This window comes from Triticum dicoccoides, chromosome 5B, assembly GCF_002162155.2.
Source record: "Triticum dicoccoides isolate Atlit2015 ecotype Zavitan chromosome 5B, WEW_v2.0, whole genome shotgun sequence".
Taxonomy (NCBI): Eukaryota; Viridiplantae; Streptophyta; class Magnoliopsida; order Poales; family Poaceae; genus Triticum; species Triticum dicoccoides.
In genome coordinates, this window is record NC_041389.1 from 11,860,065 (window position 1) to 11,874,425 (window position 14,361).

The 14,361-nt window shown below is 49.7% G+C and overlaps 1 protein-coding gene across 1 annotated transcript; it reads right to left on the reverse strand.

The window, feature by feature from the left end:
• Positions 1–11,099: 11,099 nt before the first annotated feature.
• LOC119307051 lies at positions 11,100–12,305 on the reverse strand. The gene is made up of 4 exons (XM_037583135.1): positions 12,173–12,305; positions 11,979–12,081; positions 11,555–11,765; positions 11,100–11,438 (listed from the first exon to the last, which is right to left on the reverse strand). The coding sequence occupies exons 1-4, from the start codon at positions 12,275–12,277 to the stop codon at positions 11,381–11,383; spliced, it is 477 nt and encodes a 158-aa protein (XP_037439032.1). The 5' UTR covers positions 12,278–12,305; the 3' UTR covers positions 11,100–11,380.
• Between the last annotated feature and the right edge of the window lie 2,056 nt (positions 12,306–14,361).

A 14,361-nucleotide genomic window follows, 5' to 3' on the forward strand; every position in this document is an offset into this window, starting at 1 on the left:
GTCAAGGGCGAATAACGCTTCTTTCTATGTCTGCCATTGGCTAGCATTTGAAAGTATTTCGTATTATCATCACCTTGCACCAGCGAATCTGCCTTGCTATGTTGGTATGATAACCCACAAGTATAGGGGATCAATTGTAGCATCTTTCGATAAGTAAGAGTGTCGAACCCAATGAGGAGCTAAAGGTAGAACAAATATTCCCTCAAGTTCTATGGACCATCGATACAACTCTACGCACGCTTGATGTTCGCTTTACCTAGAACAAGTATGAAACTAGAAGTAATTTGTAGGTGTTGTTGGATAGAATTGCAAGATAATAAAACACACGTAAATAAAAAGTAGGGGCTGTTTAGATAAAGAAACAATAAAGTAAATATAGCGACTGTGGAAAAGTGGTGGTAGGAGTTGTGAAATTGTCCCTAAGCAATTGACTACTTTACTAGACCGATAGCAAGTTTTATGTGGGAGAGGCATAAGCTAACATACTTTCTCTTCTTGGATCATATGCACTTATGATTGGAACTCTAGCAAGCATCCGCAACTATTAAAGATCATTAAGGAAAAACCCAACCATAGCATTAAAGTATCAAGTCCCCTTTATCCCATACGCCGCAACCCCCTTACTCGGGTTTATGCTTCTGTCACTCAAGCAACCCACTATAAGCGAATCATGAACGTATTGCAACACCCTACAACGGGAATCCCTCACGCTTGCGCGACACGGAGGGCACAATAGGACAGCAACATAACCACAAGCAAATTAAACCAATCATAGCAATTCATCAATCACCGATAGGACAACGAAAATCTACTCAGACATCATAGGATGGCAACACATCATTGGATAATAATATGAAGCATAAAGCACCATGTTCAAGTAGAGGGTTCAACGGGTTGCAGGACAGTGGACTGCTGAATATAGATGGGGGAAGGTGATGGAGATGTTGGTGAAGATGATGGAGGTGTTGGTGTAGATCGCGGTGATGATGATGGCCCCCGGCGGTGTTCCGGCGCCATCGGAAGCGAGGGGGGAGAGCCCCCCTTCTTCTTATTCTTCCTTGACCTTCTTCCTAGATGGGAGAAGGGTTTCCCCTCTGGTCCATGGTCTCCATGGCGTGGGAGGGGCGAGAGCCCCTCCGAGATTGGATCTGTCTCTCTGTCTCTCTCTGTTTCCGCGTTCCCAGATTCTGCCCTTTCACCGTTTCTTTTATATCCAGAGATCCGTAACTTCAATTGAATTGAAACCTTCGCCCAGATTTTTCTCCAAAAATTAGCTTTCTTGCGGCAAAAGAAGAGCGCCAACCGCCTTACAGGGTGCCCACGAGGGTTAGGGGCACGCCCCTGCCTCGTGGCCCCCCTCGGGCACCGTCTCGTGTTGGTTTTTCTTCCCAAAAATCATAAATATTTCAAAAATGATATCCGTCTGTTTTTATCCCGTTTGGACTCCATTTGATATGGGGTTTCTGCAAAACATAAAACATGCAACAAACAGGAACTGGCACTAGGCACTGGATCAATATGTTAGTCCCAAAAATAGTATAAAAAGTTGCCAAAAGTATATGAAAGTTGAATAATATTGGCATGGAACAATCAAAAATTATAGATACGACGGAGACGTATCATGGTACCATTTAATCTCTTCCTCACATAGTAGGCGGGCAATCTGCTCGTTAAGATTGCTTTTTTGCTCAATCTCAACAGCAGACAGAGGCCTCACCTCTGCTATTTTATCAAGGGAATCAATTAAAGGTAGACAATCACAGTTTTTCTTTTTTGTAGATGCGGCAGTATGCTTGGCCCATCCTCGAAGGAATCAACGCAAGGCGCAGATTTGTAGACTACTTTAGATCCAGATTTTTTGGCAGTGTGATAATGAAACCAAGAAATATAGACCGACTAGGTGGAGCGTATTATGCAGACCTAAAAGTCAAGGGGGTCTGGGAATCCAAGACCTTGAGATTAAAAACATTACTCTTCTCAGCAAGTGGGTTAATAAACTACTCACTGAGAATGGAGTATGGAAGGAAATCATTCGCAACAAGTATGTGGGATCCAATGCCATTTCTCAAATTCATTGGAAACCTGGGGATTTACATTTTTGAGTGGTGTCATGAAGGCCAAGGAGCTCTTCTTCCAATTTGGGACCTTCTCGGTTACGGACGGTTCTCAGGTTCGTTTCTAGGAAAATACCTGGCTAGGGAACAACTCACTAATGGTGCAATATCCGAGCTTGTACCGAATTGTCAGACATAAATTTGTCACGATCAAACAAGTCTTAGGACAAGAAATCCCTGATATTTCTTTTGGTAGGGATCTTTTGGGCACTCGCCTGGCAGCATGGAATGAATTACTCACTCGCCTGGAGGATATTCAACTATCAGATGAGCCAGACACTTCTCGATGGAACTTGCATCAGAATGGCAAATTTTCGGTCAAATCCATGTATGATGCAATGGTTCATTATGATGTTCCAGTAGATAACAGGAAATTGAGGAAGCTAAAAATTCCTCTAAGAGTGAAGATTTTCGTCTGGTTTCTAAACAAAGGAGTCATCCTAACTAGAGATAATCTGGCACGACGAAACTGGCATGGTTCCAAGACATGTGTCTTTTGCCAACATGACGAGTCTATCAAACACTTATTTTTTGAGTGCAAGTTTGCTCGGGCAGTTTGGGCCATGGTCCAAGTAGCTTCGAATTTATACCCACCACGTAGTGCACGGAATATTTTCGGCAACTGGTTGCGGGGTATTGATAAACAATTTTCTGCACATATTCTTGTGGGAGCGGCGGCCTTATGCTGGGCAATGTGGCTTACCAAGAATGATGTGGTTTTTAACAATAAATGTGTCTCATCTCCTATGCAGGTTATTCATGTTTGTACAGGATGGCTCCGTACTTGGTCTATCCTGTAGAAGCCGGAGGACAGGGACCTTTTTATGATGGCGTCTACATGGCTAGAGCATACGGTCAGGGAGGTTTTCTACCCCCGTAGATGGCGGTGTGATTTACGGATAGGATCTACCGCTCCTTAGGATGGACACGATTTATTGCTTGGCATTGTATCGAATATTTTATTTTTAGGGTGCTCTGGACTTTTTGGCTATGTGCATCTAGCTATGCAGAGGCCGGGCTTTCTTTCGATACGATTGTATCACCTCGATATATCTATTCAATGAAAAGTCCTTTGTCGAAAAAAGGTGCATAACTCTATTCCCTGTGATTATCGTCAATAAGAGCAACCCAATGGTTTGCCTTGCCATGTCATGTTCTTGTTTTGAAAGTAGTCTGCTTTGCTTATCCAGTATCACCAGTTAACTGGTTAGCCTGGAGCAGCTTGGTGCTGTACATGATGGTCTTACTGTGAAAATGCCAAGTGTGAGAACATTAGACTAGTTGTCCATTTCTTGCCGGAGATCATGCATTCAGGGATGGATCCCCTCCCTTCCTCCTCCCTCTCCTCCTCCTCCCCCTCGTCCCCTCCTCGCCCTAGGCGTCTCACTCCCCGCTCTATTCTGCGGGCCGGTGCCCGGCCGTCCTCTTCTCCGCGTGCAGGTGCTCCCCCTCCCCTCTCCCCGGTCTCCCCGCGGGTGGGGCTCTCCCCTCCTTCTTCTCCGCTTCCGGTGCTTGGGTCTCGCTTTGGGCCCTTCCGTTCGATGTGGAGGAGTCGCGGTCGTCGGCCTCCTCCCCTTGTGGTCCCATGCCCTGTGCTGGGGGGGCAGTGGTGTCCTGTGCCGCTCCTCGCCTCCGCAAGTTCGCCCCGGGTGGCCGGGGCCGGCCGGTGGCTGCGCCTTCTTCAGGAGATGGCTGGATCCGGATCTCGCGGCGGCGGCGCAAGTCTGGTAAGTTTGTTGTTGTGTCTCCTGATCCCGGTGTCTTGGGCAGTGCGCCAGATGGGGAGCTTGGAGGCCTCCCATCTCCTTCTCCGACTTCCTCTGTGGCGGCCTCGTCGTCGGTGGTGTCGACGGCGGGGCCGTTGGTGGCATCGTGTAACCTAAACCTAGATCTCGATTTCTCTGCGGTGGCCATCGGGCCGCGGGCCGCTTCCTTGTGTGGGCTTGCTGGGCCTTGCGGTTTGGCGTTGCCCAGTGGGCCTACCTCTCCTCCCCTCCTCTCGTCTGTGGTCGACTTTCCCCCTCTTGTCTCGTCTGGCCCAGTCGGGCCCACCGGTCGGGTTCCTGCTCCTCAACCTCTTGTGGCCCATCTGGTGAGTCGGGCCCAGGTGGGCACGGCTCGGACGGGATATTTATGGATCCCCCGCGGCCCAGTCTCCCCCCTGCTAGGGTTTCCGGCTTCCTCTTCCGACCTGCGTCGTCACCGTCTCCCCATCCGTCGCCTCATTAGATCTTCCCCACCTCCACCCCTCCTCCTTCATTTTGTTGCGGTGCTTTCCATGGACAAGTCGCGGGGCTCTTCCGGCGAGGCGCTCTCAGGCGGCAAGCGGCGCCGTGAGGACTCCCCTGCCTCCGCGGTGGATCTGGAGCTCGAGGCTTCGCTCCTCTCCAAGTTGGAGGTGGAGCAGGCGGCGCGCAAGCAAGTGGCTCGTGGCCGCGAGGCTTGGGCTTCGGGTCCGGAGTGGTTGCAGTGCTCGGAGAGGGATGGTGTGCCTGGATCCGGCCCGCAGGGCTCTGGATCTGGCCCTTCTCTCTGTCCGGTGCTGGATCCATGGGAGGCGGCGGCGGCCTCTGGCGGTGGAGTTTCCTCGTCTTCTGCCTCCCTTCCCGCTCCGGGTGTGGGGCGTGGCTCGTCTGCTCCGTCGCGTCCTCCGCCTCCTCCTCCTCCTCGCTCCATTGGGGTTGTTGCTGGTTCTCGCCCGCCGCCTCGGTCCTTCACGGGGTCGGTCCGTCGGCCGCCCGGTCCGACCTCTAGGGCTCCCCCTTTTTCGGGGATGGGGGATAGGATCCTTCCTCCTCCTCCGTCGCTTTCGCAATCTCGCCCATCCTCTGCCTCCAATAGCAACCCCTCGGCGCTCACCTGCTTCGCTTGCCACAGGCCTGGCCATTTCCAGTCTCGCTGCACCAACCCCCCTTTTTGCCTGATTTGTCGCTCTGATGGTCACCTCACGGTCAACTGCATGGCTAGGCAGAAACCTCCCGCGGTCCTCCAGTTCGGCTCGAGCCTCCCTGGTTGCGCCTTTTTCGCCTTCGACGGTGATCTGCCTGTCCGGGAGGTGGCTCCTGCTTTGTCTAATGCTGCGATTGTCTCGGTCAAGGACCAAAAGATTTCGCCCCAAACTCTTCTGGAAGGGCTCCGCATTTGGGATGAGGCTGGATGGGACTGGCAAGTTGTGCAGATGTCTGACTATGAGTTCTCTATGGTGTTTCCCTCCAAAGAATGTTTGCGGATGATTGCCTCATGCACTAGCTTCACCTTGCCCCTCAATCAATTGGTGGTTTCTGTCAAAGCGGCTTCTTGCAATGGTACGGCAGTTGGTCCGTTATCCCAAGTTTGGGTTCTGATTGATGATTTGCCTGCCGGTCTCCGCTCGCCTGCTTTTCTCATGTCCTTCGGGGTTTTGATTGGGAAGCCCATTGAGGTGGATGAGGAATCTCTGAACAAGGTCGGCCCTGCTAGGATGAAGGTTTGGTGTGTGGATCCTGAACGGGTGCATGGCTCAATTGATATTTTCCCCTCTCCCAATGGTATTAGGCTTCGGGTGCGGGTGGAGGGGCGGCCGCTTTTCAGGCCCCACCTCCCCCTCCTCCTCCTTCTAACCCTAAGGACAAGCATGATAAGGAGGGGGACGGATCTTTGGGTGGCCCTAATCAGAGTTTTGGGTCTAACCTCCGCTTCGCCCAATCTGAATGGGACGGTCTGGCAGATTTTGAATGTGAGCTGTTTCAATCCCAAGCTCCTTCTGGTGGTGCTCCTCGTGATGACTCGGTGATCCCGCCTGCGGCTCCGTTTGTTCCTACTGCTGATGCTGATTTGTCGAAGTTTCCGCCCTGCTCTGCTACCCCTGTTTCTGGTGCCTGCTCCAATCTCCCTGTTCGTCCGCTCTCCCCCACTCGTTCGGGAATTGAAGATCTCCCTGTCTCCCCGGTTCGTGATGTGGTGGAATCCCAGTCCCTCCGGAAGAAGAAATCCTCAGTGCGCAAATTCTCGGCTAAGAGCCGGAACTCGTCGGGCTTGAAGCAATCCATGGCGGGGGTCTGTCGGCGTCTGGATCAAGATTTGGGATCTATGTCCCGCTCGGGTCCCCATGGTGGCTCTCCTGCTGCGCGGTCGCCTGCTATTCGATCTCTGGTGTCCACGGCTTGCAAAGGAAGGCGGGTGGCGAATTCTGGTGGTTCTATCCTGGAGCGGGCTGAGAAGCGGGCTGCGGCGAAGGATCTCCCTCCCCCAGGTACTTCTCCCGTCCCCTCTGTTGTTGCTTCTCCGGTGCGGTTGGTTCTACCTTCTCTTTCCAATGATCACCTTTTAAATATCATGTCGGATGTGGGTGTGGTGGTTGATTCTTCTGTTGGTTCTCCTAGTTCGCTACTTGCTATTATTCGGGCTAACGAGATGGCTCAGGCAGCCATTGCCTCTCCGGTAGGGGATGCTAGTTGTGGTCCGGGTGTGGACACAGGTGCTGGTAGTGGCCAGCCCCAATCCAACTTATCTAAGAGGGGCACCAATAAGCGAGCTAAATCCTGCATGGCCCCTTGCAGGTCGAGTCTCCGAATCAAGAATCTTTCTTATAAATGAGGGTGTTATTCTGGAATATTAGGGGGTTCAGTGCTAGGGGGCGCCGTGACCAACTTAAAGAGTTGGTTCGTTCTAATTCTATTGACTTTGTGGGGCTGGTTGAAACCTTCAAGGATTCCTTCTCCCCTAATGATTTCTCTGCTATTGTGGGCATGGACATATTTAATTGGCAATTTTTACCTGCTTCGGGTCACTCTGGTGGGATATTGATTGGCTCCAATAAAGATATTTTTGATTTTGTTGCTTTTGATCATGGGATCTTTTGGGCCAGTGTTGTTCTATCTCATAAAGCTATGAATATTCTCTGTGAGTTTATCGTTGTTTATGGGTCTGCAGAACATTCTTTGTCAGCTTTATTCCTTAATGAACTTTCGTTGAAGATCGATTCTTGTAACTTACCGATGGTTATTGGGGGAGACTTTAATCTTATGCGGTGCCCTAATGACAAGAGTAATGATAACTTCTCCTGGCCTCTGGCTAATGCCTTTAATGACTTCATTAGTGCTAATGCTATTCGTGAGCTTCCCCGGGGGGGGAGCCCGCTGTACATGGTCCAATCATCAGGCTAATCCTATTAGATCTGTGCTTGATAGAGTCTTCCTGTGTCCCAGTTGGGATTCCTTGTTCCCTTGGGCTTCTCTTAACGTCAAATGCATTATCGGTTCTGATCGTACCCCTTAATTCTTGACGACGGTTCCATTAGCCTTAGGCCTCCGGCTAGATTTCAATTCGATGCCTCTTGGTTGTCTGTGGAGGGCTTTGGTGACATGGTTGCAGTGAAGATTTCCCTTTCTCTCTCCTCCAATGCTCGCTCTTTTGGGCCTATGGATGATTGGCACTCGTGCTCCTATACCCTGCGTAAATTCCTCAGAGGTTGGTCTCGTAATCGTGCGGTGGAGGATCGTCGTACCAAATCTTTCCTCGAGGACTAGATTTTGTCGCTGGATCGCGCGGCCGACTCTACTGGGCTTTCTGACGATGGTTGGGCGGTTTGCTATAATCTTGAGGCCGCTTTAATGCAGTTGCACCACCAGGCTGAGATTTATTGGCATCAGCGGGGTACTCTAAACTGGACTCTAAAAGGTGACTCCCCTACGGCGTATTTCTTTGCGATCGCGAACGGTAGGCGTAGGCGTTGTAGTATCAATAGCCTGCTGATTAATGGTGCGCGATCTTCGGAGCAGTCTGCTATTATGGCTCATGTGGTGGATTTTTTTTCTTCGTTGTTGGGGGCTAAACCTCAATTGGGCTTCTCTATCTCTCCTTCCCTTTGGGACTTAGGTCTTAAAATCTCACCCGAGGAGAATGCCTCCTTGATGATCCCTCTTTCTGATCAGGAAATTTGGGAGGTTGTTAACACTGCCAATCCCAATGCTGCTTCTGGGCCAGACGGCTTCTCCATCCCTTTTTTCCGGAATTTTTGGCCCTAGTTGAAACAGCTGGTTTGTAATGTTATCCAGGGTTTTTGTCTTGGTACTATTGATATCTCCCGCCTGAACTACGCAGTGATATCCCTGATCCCCAAGGTTAAGGGTGCTGATGTTATTTCCCAATTTCGGCCTATTGCTTTGATTAACAACTTTGCCAAATTCATGGCTAAAGGCTTTGCAAATCGTTTTTCGCTGGTTTCTCATAGAGTGATTAGTCCTTATCAATCTGCTTTCATCAAAGGGCGTTTCATCCTCGATGGTATCCTATCCCTTCATGAGATTGTGCACAATCTTCACGCTCGGAGAGCTAAAGCGATTATCCTTAAGTTAGATTTTGAGAAAGCTTATGACTCGGTTAGCTGGCCCTTTCTCAAGCAGGTACTTCTTGCTAAAGGTTTTGACGGTGCTTATGTTCATCGTATCATGCAGCTGGTCTCGGGTGGCCATACTGCCGTTTCGGTTAATGGTTTCATTAGCAATTTCTTCGTTAATGGTAGGGGCCTGCGCCAAGGGGATCCTGCTTCCCCTGTTCTTTTTAATTTTGTGGCCGATGCCTTCTCGTGCATGCTCTCCAGGGCGGCCCGTTGTGGGCACATTGCTCATGTGGTCTCCCATTTACTTCCGGAGGGAGTTTCCCACTTGCAATATGCGGATGATACTATTATCTTGGTGGAGTTGGATGACGCCTGCATTGCTAACCTGAAATTCATCCTGCTGTGTTTCGAAGCGGTTTCGGGTCTTAAGATTAATTTCGCTAAAAGTGAGGTCCTGGTGACGGGTGTGGATGGGGCGGAAGCGTTGCGGATTGCCAGGCTCCTTAACTGTTCTTTGGGTTCCTTTCCCTTCAAGTATTTAGGCCTTCCTATTTCTCCTGGCGTGCTCCATGCTAAAGATTTCGCTCCAACTGTCGCTAAAGTGGGGAACAGGGTGCTCCCTTGAAGGGGCAGATACAATACCAATGCTGGCAAAGTTGCTCTAATTAACTCCTGCTTATCCTCTCTCCCCATGTTTCTTATGGGCTTTTATCTTCTTACGGATGGCGTGCATGCTGGCTTTGACAAACATAGGGGAGCTTTCTACTGGAATTCCGTGGATAACAAACGGAAATATAGGATGGTCAAGTGGCAACATATGTGTAAGCCTAAAAAACTTGGGGGGTTAGGCATTATTAATACTCAGGTAATGAACATTTGTCTGCTTATCAAGTGGTGGTGGAAAATTTTGACTAGTGGGGCCGATTCGCTGTGGTTTTCGATTCTTAAGGCTAAATACTTCCCTCACTCCAACCCTCTGTTTGCCACCGCCAGGCGGCGCGGGTCTCAATTTTGGAAATCCCTTGTCAAAGTCAGACCGATCTTTCTGGAACATGTCAAATTTAATGTTGGTAATGGGTTGGCTGTTCACTTTTGGTTGGACTGGTGGTCTGGGGATGCCCCCCTTGCTGCGAGCTTTCCGGTTCTGTTTTCCTTTTGTCCTAATTCGAATATCTCCATCGCGGAGGTGGCAGCTAATAATTGGGATTTGGCTTTTCATCGGGCCCTGTCTCCTGAAGAGTTGGAAGATTGGCAAAGTCTCTCCGCCCTCTTCCCCGTGCTCTCGGAGTCGGCCGATTCTGTGGTGTGGCCTCATTCGGCCTCAGGTAGATTTTCGGTCAAGTCGCTGTATTCTAGACTTATTGGTGGTACTCCTTCGTCCAGATTCTCTTGCGTTTGGAAGTCCAAAGTCCCTCCTAAGATTAAAATTTTCCTTTGGCAAGCTTTTCGTGGTCGCCTTCCGGCTGCTGACCAGATCAAAAAGCGCAATGGGCCTGGTTCGGAGTTTTGTCATCTTTGTGGGGCCTTGGAGAACTCTGATCACATCTTTTTCAATTGCGTGCTGGCCAAGTTGGTTTGGTGTTGTGTTAGATCTTGGCTTCAGGTCTCTTGGAACCCCTCCTCTTTTACCCATATTCGAACCCTAGCCAAAGCTTTGGTTGGGGTCACCAAGAGGGTGTTTTGGGTAGGCCTGGGAGCCTTATGTTGGGCTCTTTGGACCATTAGGAACAAATTTACTATTGAGCATATCTTCCCATCTAAGCCTGCTGACGTTCTTTTCAAATCATGTATATTATTGCAGCAGTGGAGATCATTGACTAAGGAGGTTGATCGGGATGCCCTGGACCTGCTCATCGTCAAAATTCGGGCTTCGGCATCTCTCATCTCCAGGCGGGATCCCGTCGTCTAATCCTGGTGGTGTTGTTTGCGGAGTTTAGGTCTCTCTCCTTTCCGGCCTGCGCGCCGTGTATGGCAGTTGCCTGTATCCTTTCCCTCTTTGGTTACTCTCAAACTATTCGCTTCGTGCACTCTGTGCGTTGTCTTGTTAGCTGGTTTCGCTCCTGTTCGGTTTCCTGTGACGCTGCCTTGTGGCTTTATTTATAAAGTCGGGCTCTGGCCTTTTCTCTAAAAAAGATGATGTGCTAGAGACATGCTTCTGTACTGCCTTGCTGTAAACAAGATGGTGTTTATTGTATTGTCTTTTGATGCACATTTGGTGTATCCATGGAAGCTATGGTCTTCTGATCTGCTGGTGTCATGTACACAGAAGGTGAACTGTCTTCACTTAAATTCAAGTACTAAAAACTTTTGTGACTTGCCATGGCAACATAAGCCAACTTAGCCTGACAATAAACAACGAACCAACATCAACATGAATATGAGGTAAACTCATATTCTTAGTTGTGCTATGATCGAACTAACTGGTGCCTAGGCAACAAAACAAATTAGAATCCAGCAGCTAATCCACCCTAGTTGTGAGTAATTCGTTAACCGAGAGCAGTTTCCTGGAGGGGAGTAGTGTCTCATGCTCCCAGCAATCTACAGCTTCTAGAAAACAAATCATGGCACAGTCAAGAGAGTCCTGAAACGAAGATGTGTTAACCTACACCTGGTTGCCACAGCTGTTAACATTGGCACAGCACCAAAAGCCACAGCAGGCATGATCATCAGCTCCTCACGACATGTAGGGCGAGCTATGAGCTCCCGGGAATAAATGGCAAAGATTTACATGCAATGGGCAATGCTGGTTCCATGGACATCCCTTCCCTGCCGGGCTGCATTCCCGAAACAAGTTTTATGTTGAGATCAAGAAAAGCAAAATTTACACCACTAACAGCAGCAGCAGCAGCAACAGCAGCTTCAGTGCTGTCGCTCAACGACATCCCTGGGCGGTGTTTGCACAAGATCACTATCAGCAGGAAGATCGTCGCAACCCGCTCTCTCGATGCTATCGCCTCTCACCCAGTTTCCTTTTCTTCTTGCTTTGCACGGTCTCTCCATGGCGCCTGCATCACACACAAACACGCCGTAACTGCATAGCGACGAACCTCAAGAAAAGCAGCAAGGTTTCGGAAAAAGTATATACAGCAAGTTCCATCATAAGATTGAACTTTGGACTCACCCATCCTGCATCTGCTTCCGTTTTCTCTTGACGCTATTCGGCTTTGCCTCATCTTTGCCGCCCCGCCTGAACACCTCAGAATCACTAGTGCTGCCGCCGCCACCATCCGTGGCACATTCCCTCGACAGCGCGAGTCTATCAAGAACGGATACGGATGCATCGACTGAGGTTTCTTCTGACCGTGATTTGAAATCCTCCAGCAAAACAACACCTGGAGAAGCACAAGCGTACGCATGTTGCTCAGCAAAGAGATTGCTGCAGCCATGTCACATGTGATGGAAGACGCCGATCAAAATTCACAAGGCTGGTATTCAAATTTGTCCCTTGGTCGCTCGAATTTCGGAGCATCGAGGATAACAGCAGGAACAGATGAGCGTCGCTGTATACGATGGGTGTCTGGCAAAGTGGTTCAGGTAGTACGTACTGAGGGCACGCAGCGTGCGCAGATCGAACCCGGCGGCGAGGTGGGGGCGACCGGCCGTCTCCGCCAGCTTCACGGCCAGCAGCTTCAGGCTGACGAGGAGATCCTGCACAACACCGCCGTGGCGCCGTCAACACCTGTCGTCAGGAAGAGAAGCTATAGTAGAAAATAAGAGGAGGGCAGGGGGCGTCACGGACGAGCTCTGGCTCGGAGAGGGCCGCGAGCCACCGGGGCTCCTCGGCCTTGGCGCTGCTCTCCGTAGCCTCCGGAGGTGGGGTTTCGCCGGCGGCGGAAGGCGCCATGAGGGAGTGGGGAGAGAAGATGGGGGCGATGTGTTTTTTTTTTCTTTTCTTTTTTTGCTTTTTTGGGGGGTATTATTATTTTTTGCTTTTTTAGGGTAAAGCCAATTTTATATTGATCAAAGACCATAGTTCGTTGGATCCAATTCAGGTCGTGTGATTGGTCAAACCACATGACGGCGCTGAGATAAAGAAAGAGAAAAGCTCGCTAAATTATGTGCGTCGAGATTAACAACACGACCTACCAAAGTAAAGTTACAATTAAAAGAAGCTGCTCTGCTTTTTATCTCCTTGATGATGGCACCAACTCTACCTTGGCTCTTCTCAAAAAAAAAAAAAAAACTCTACCTTGGCTACATTGCCTAATATCGTCCACTTGCTTGGAATCAGATGTTATGATAAATTTGTGTAGATGGAGGTCTCCCGCTAATGATGGAGCTTCACGGCAAGTCATGGCCTCCAGCGTTGTTTGGTCACGAAAACACCTCCAATGACTAGGCTTCTTCTCATGAATAATTTGGACATCAATGCACCTTGTGACAAAAGAACGCGATGCAGCCGGGCTTTGAAAGATCCTTTCGTGAATGGCCTTCCGATGTGCCGACCAAATGGCCCAGAGAGTAACTTCCATCTTTACGAGCTGCTCATGTGATAATGATTCGAGTGGAGAGAAGAGACATTGCCGGCACCAGTGTGGGATGATGGTTCGTGAGAGGACGGTGGTTGGTGGTCTTGCCGGCGCCAATGTGGGATGATGTGCAACGAGGTGGTGTGGGAGCTTGGGTGAAGACCCTATATCGGCCATTGTGCCATGACCAACAATGGTTGCGGTTGTGGCCATCGTTGACCTTTCTGTAGGCATCGGTGTTGTGGTGTCGCACACCTTCCGCGGGGACCCGACTATCGTGGCCTCTTCGGGGGAAACCCTTGATCTTGTGATCGGACGATGACAGCGCCTGGGTGTGTAATTTTTGTTAGAAGGGAGAGAGAGGTTTGGTGGAATAGTTGTTCATTGTATTGCTTGAGCCTCGTGGGCATATATATAGGAGCACATGATCTACTTGGAGTACAAGACAAGCCAGAATACTTCCTAGTTTATCCTATGTTTCCTAATACAATCACGTTACTCAACAATTTTCTCTCTTGGGGGCTTCGTCTTGAGCTTGATGACATCACTTGGGTGTGTAATTTTCCCTATTGGGGGCTTCGTCTTGGAGCTCGACATCGGCAAGCAGGACCGATGGTTAGCGGTGGTGGCAGCGTCGAAGCTTCTGTGGCAATAACGATGGTGGGAGCGATGTCGGTGAAGCGCCTATGTTTGCGGTAGTCGACTCTTCTTGGACGTGTTCGAAGGATTGTCTTCGTAATTTGTTTGTTGTTGTAGAGTCAAAGATGCGACGGCAGGACCTTGTTGTGTACGATGACCGGCAACAGGTGGCTAGTTCGGCAACAGCCGTGCTTGGTTTTGTCCTTTAGAGTTCCCCATCAAAGTCTGGTCGCAGGTGGCTTTGTTTTTGCCCAGATTTCTCGACCTGGCTACATGGACGATACTTAATGGCCGTGGGCAATCTAATTTTCGCTCAGTTTTCTAATTAACTAAGTGTTATGACCGGTTTGGTCTATACCAGGAAAAGTCCCACCGGACATTAGTATTAGGGGCTTGACCCACAAGTTATCTTAGGCAAGTTATTTTAGGCAAGTTAGACTAAAGTTATAAATACTAGTTGTAAGACATCGTTTGAGAGCAAGCAATAAAGATATTATCATCTTCTGTTGCCCGGCTCCGTGAGGAGCCGGAACCCTAGCCGCCACCAGCCAACCGCCGCCGCACCTAAACCCTAGCCGCGACGGCGCCTCATCGCCGGCCCGCCCGCTCCAGCCCTCGTCTCCCTCCTCCCTGCCCATACAATCTACGCCGAAGGCCCGGTAGGAACCCTAGTCCTACCACTAAGCAATTCTTTTTCTTCTTAATAAGCAAAGTTCATCTCCACCCTAGGGACGCCCCATTAGTGACAACAGAAGCAAGTTTCTTTAAAAGGAAAACAGATGGCAATGGAAAACCAGTGTTTTGAGAATACTGCAACAAG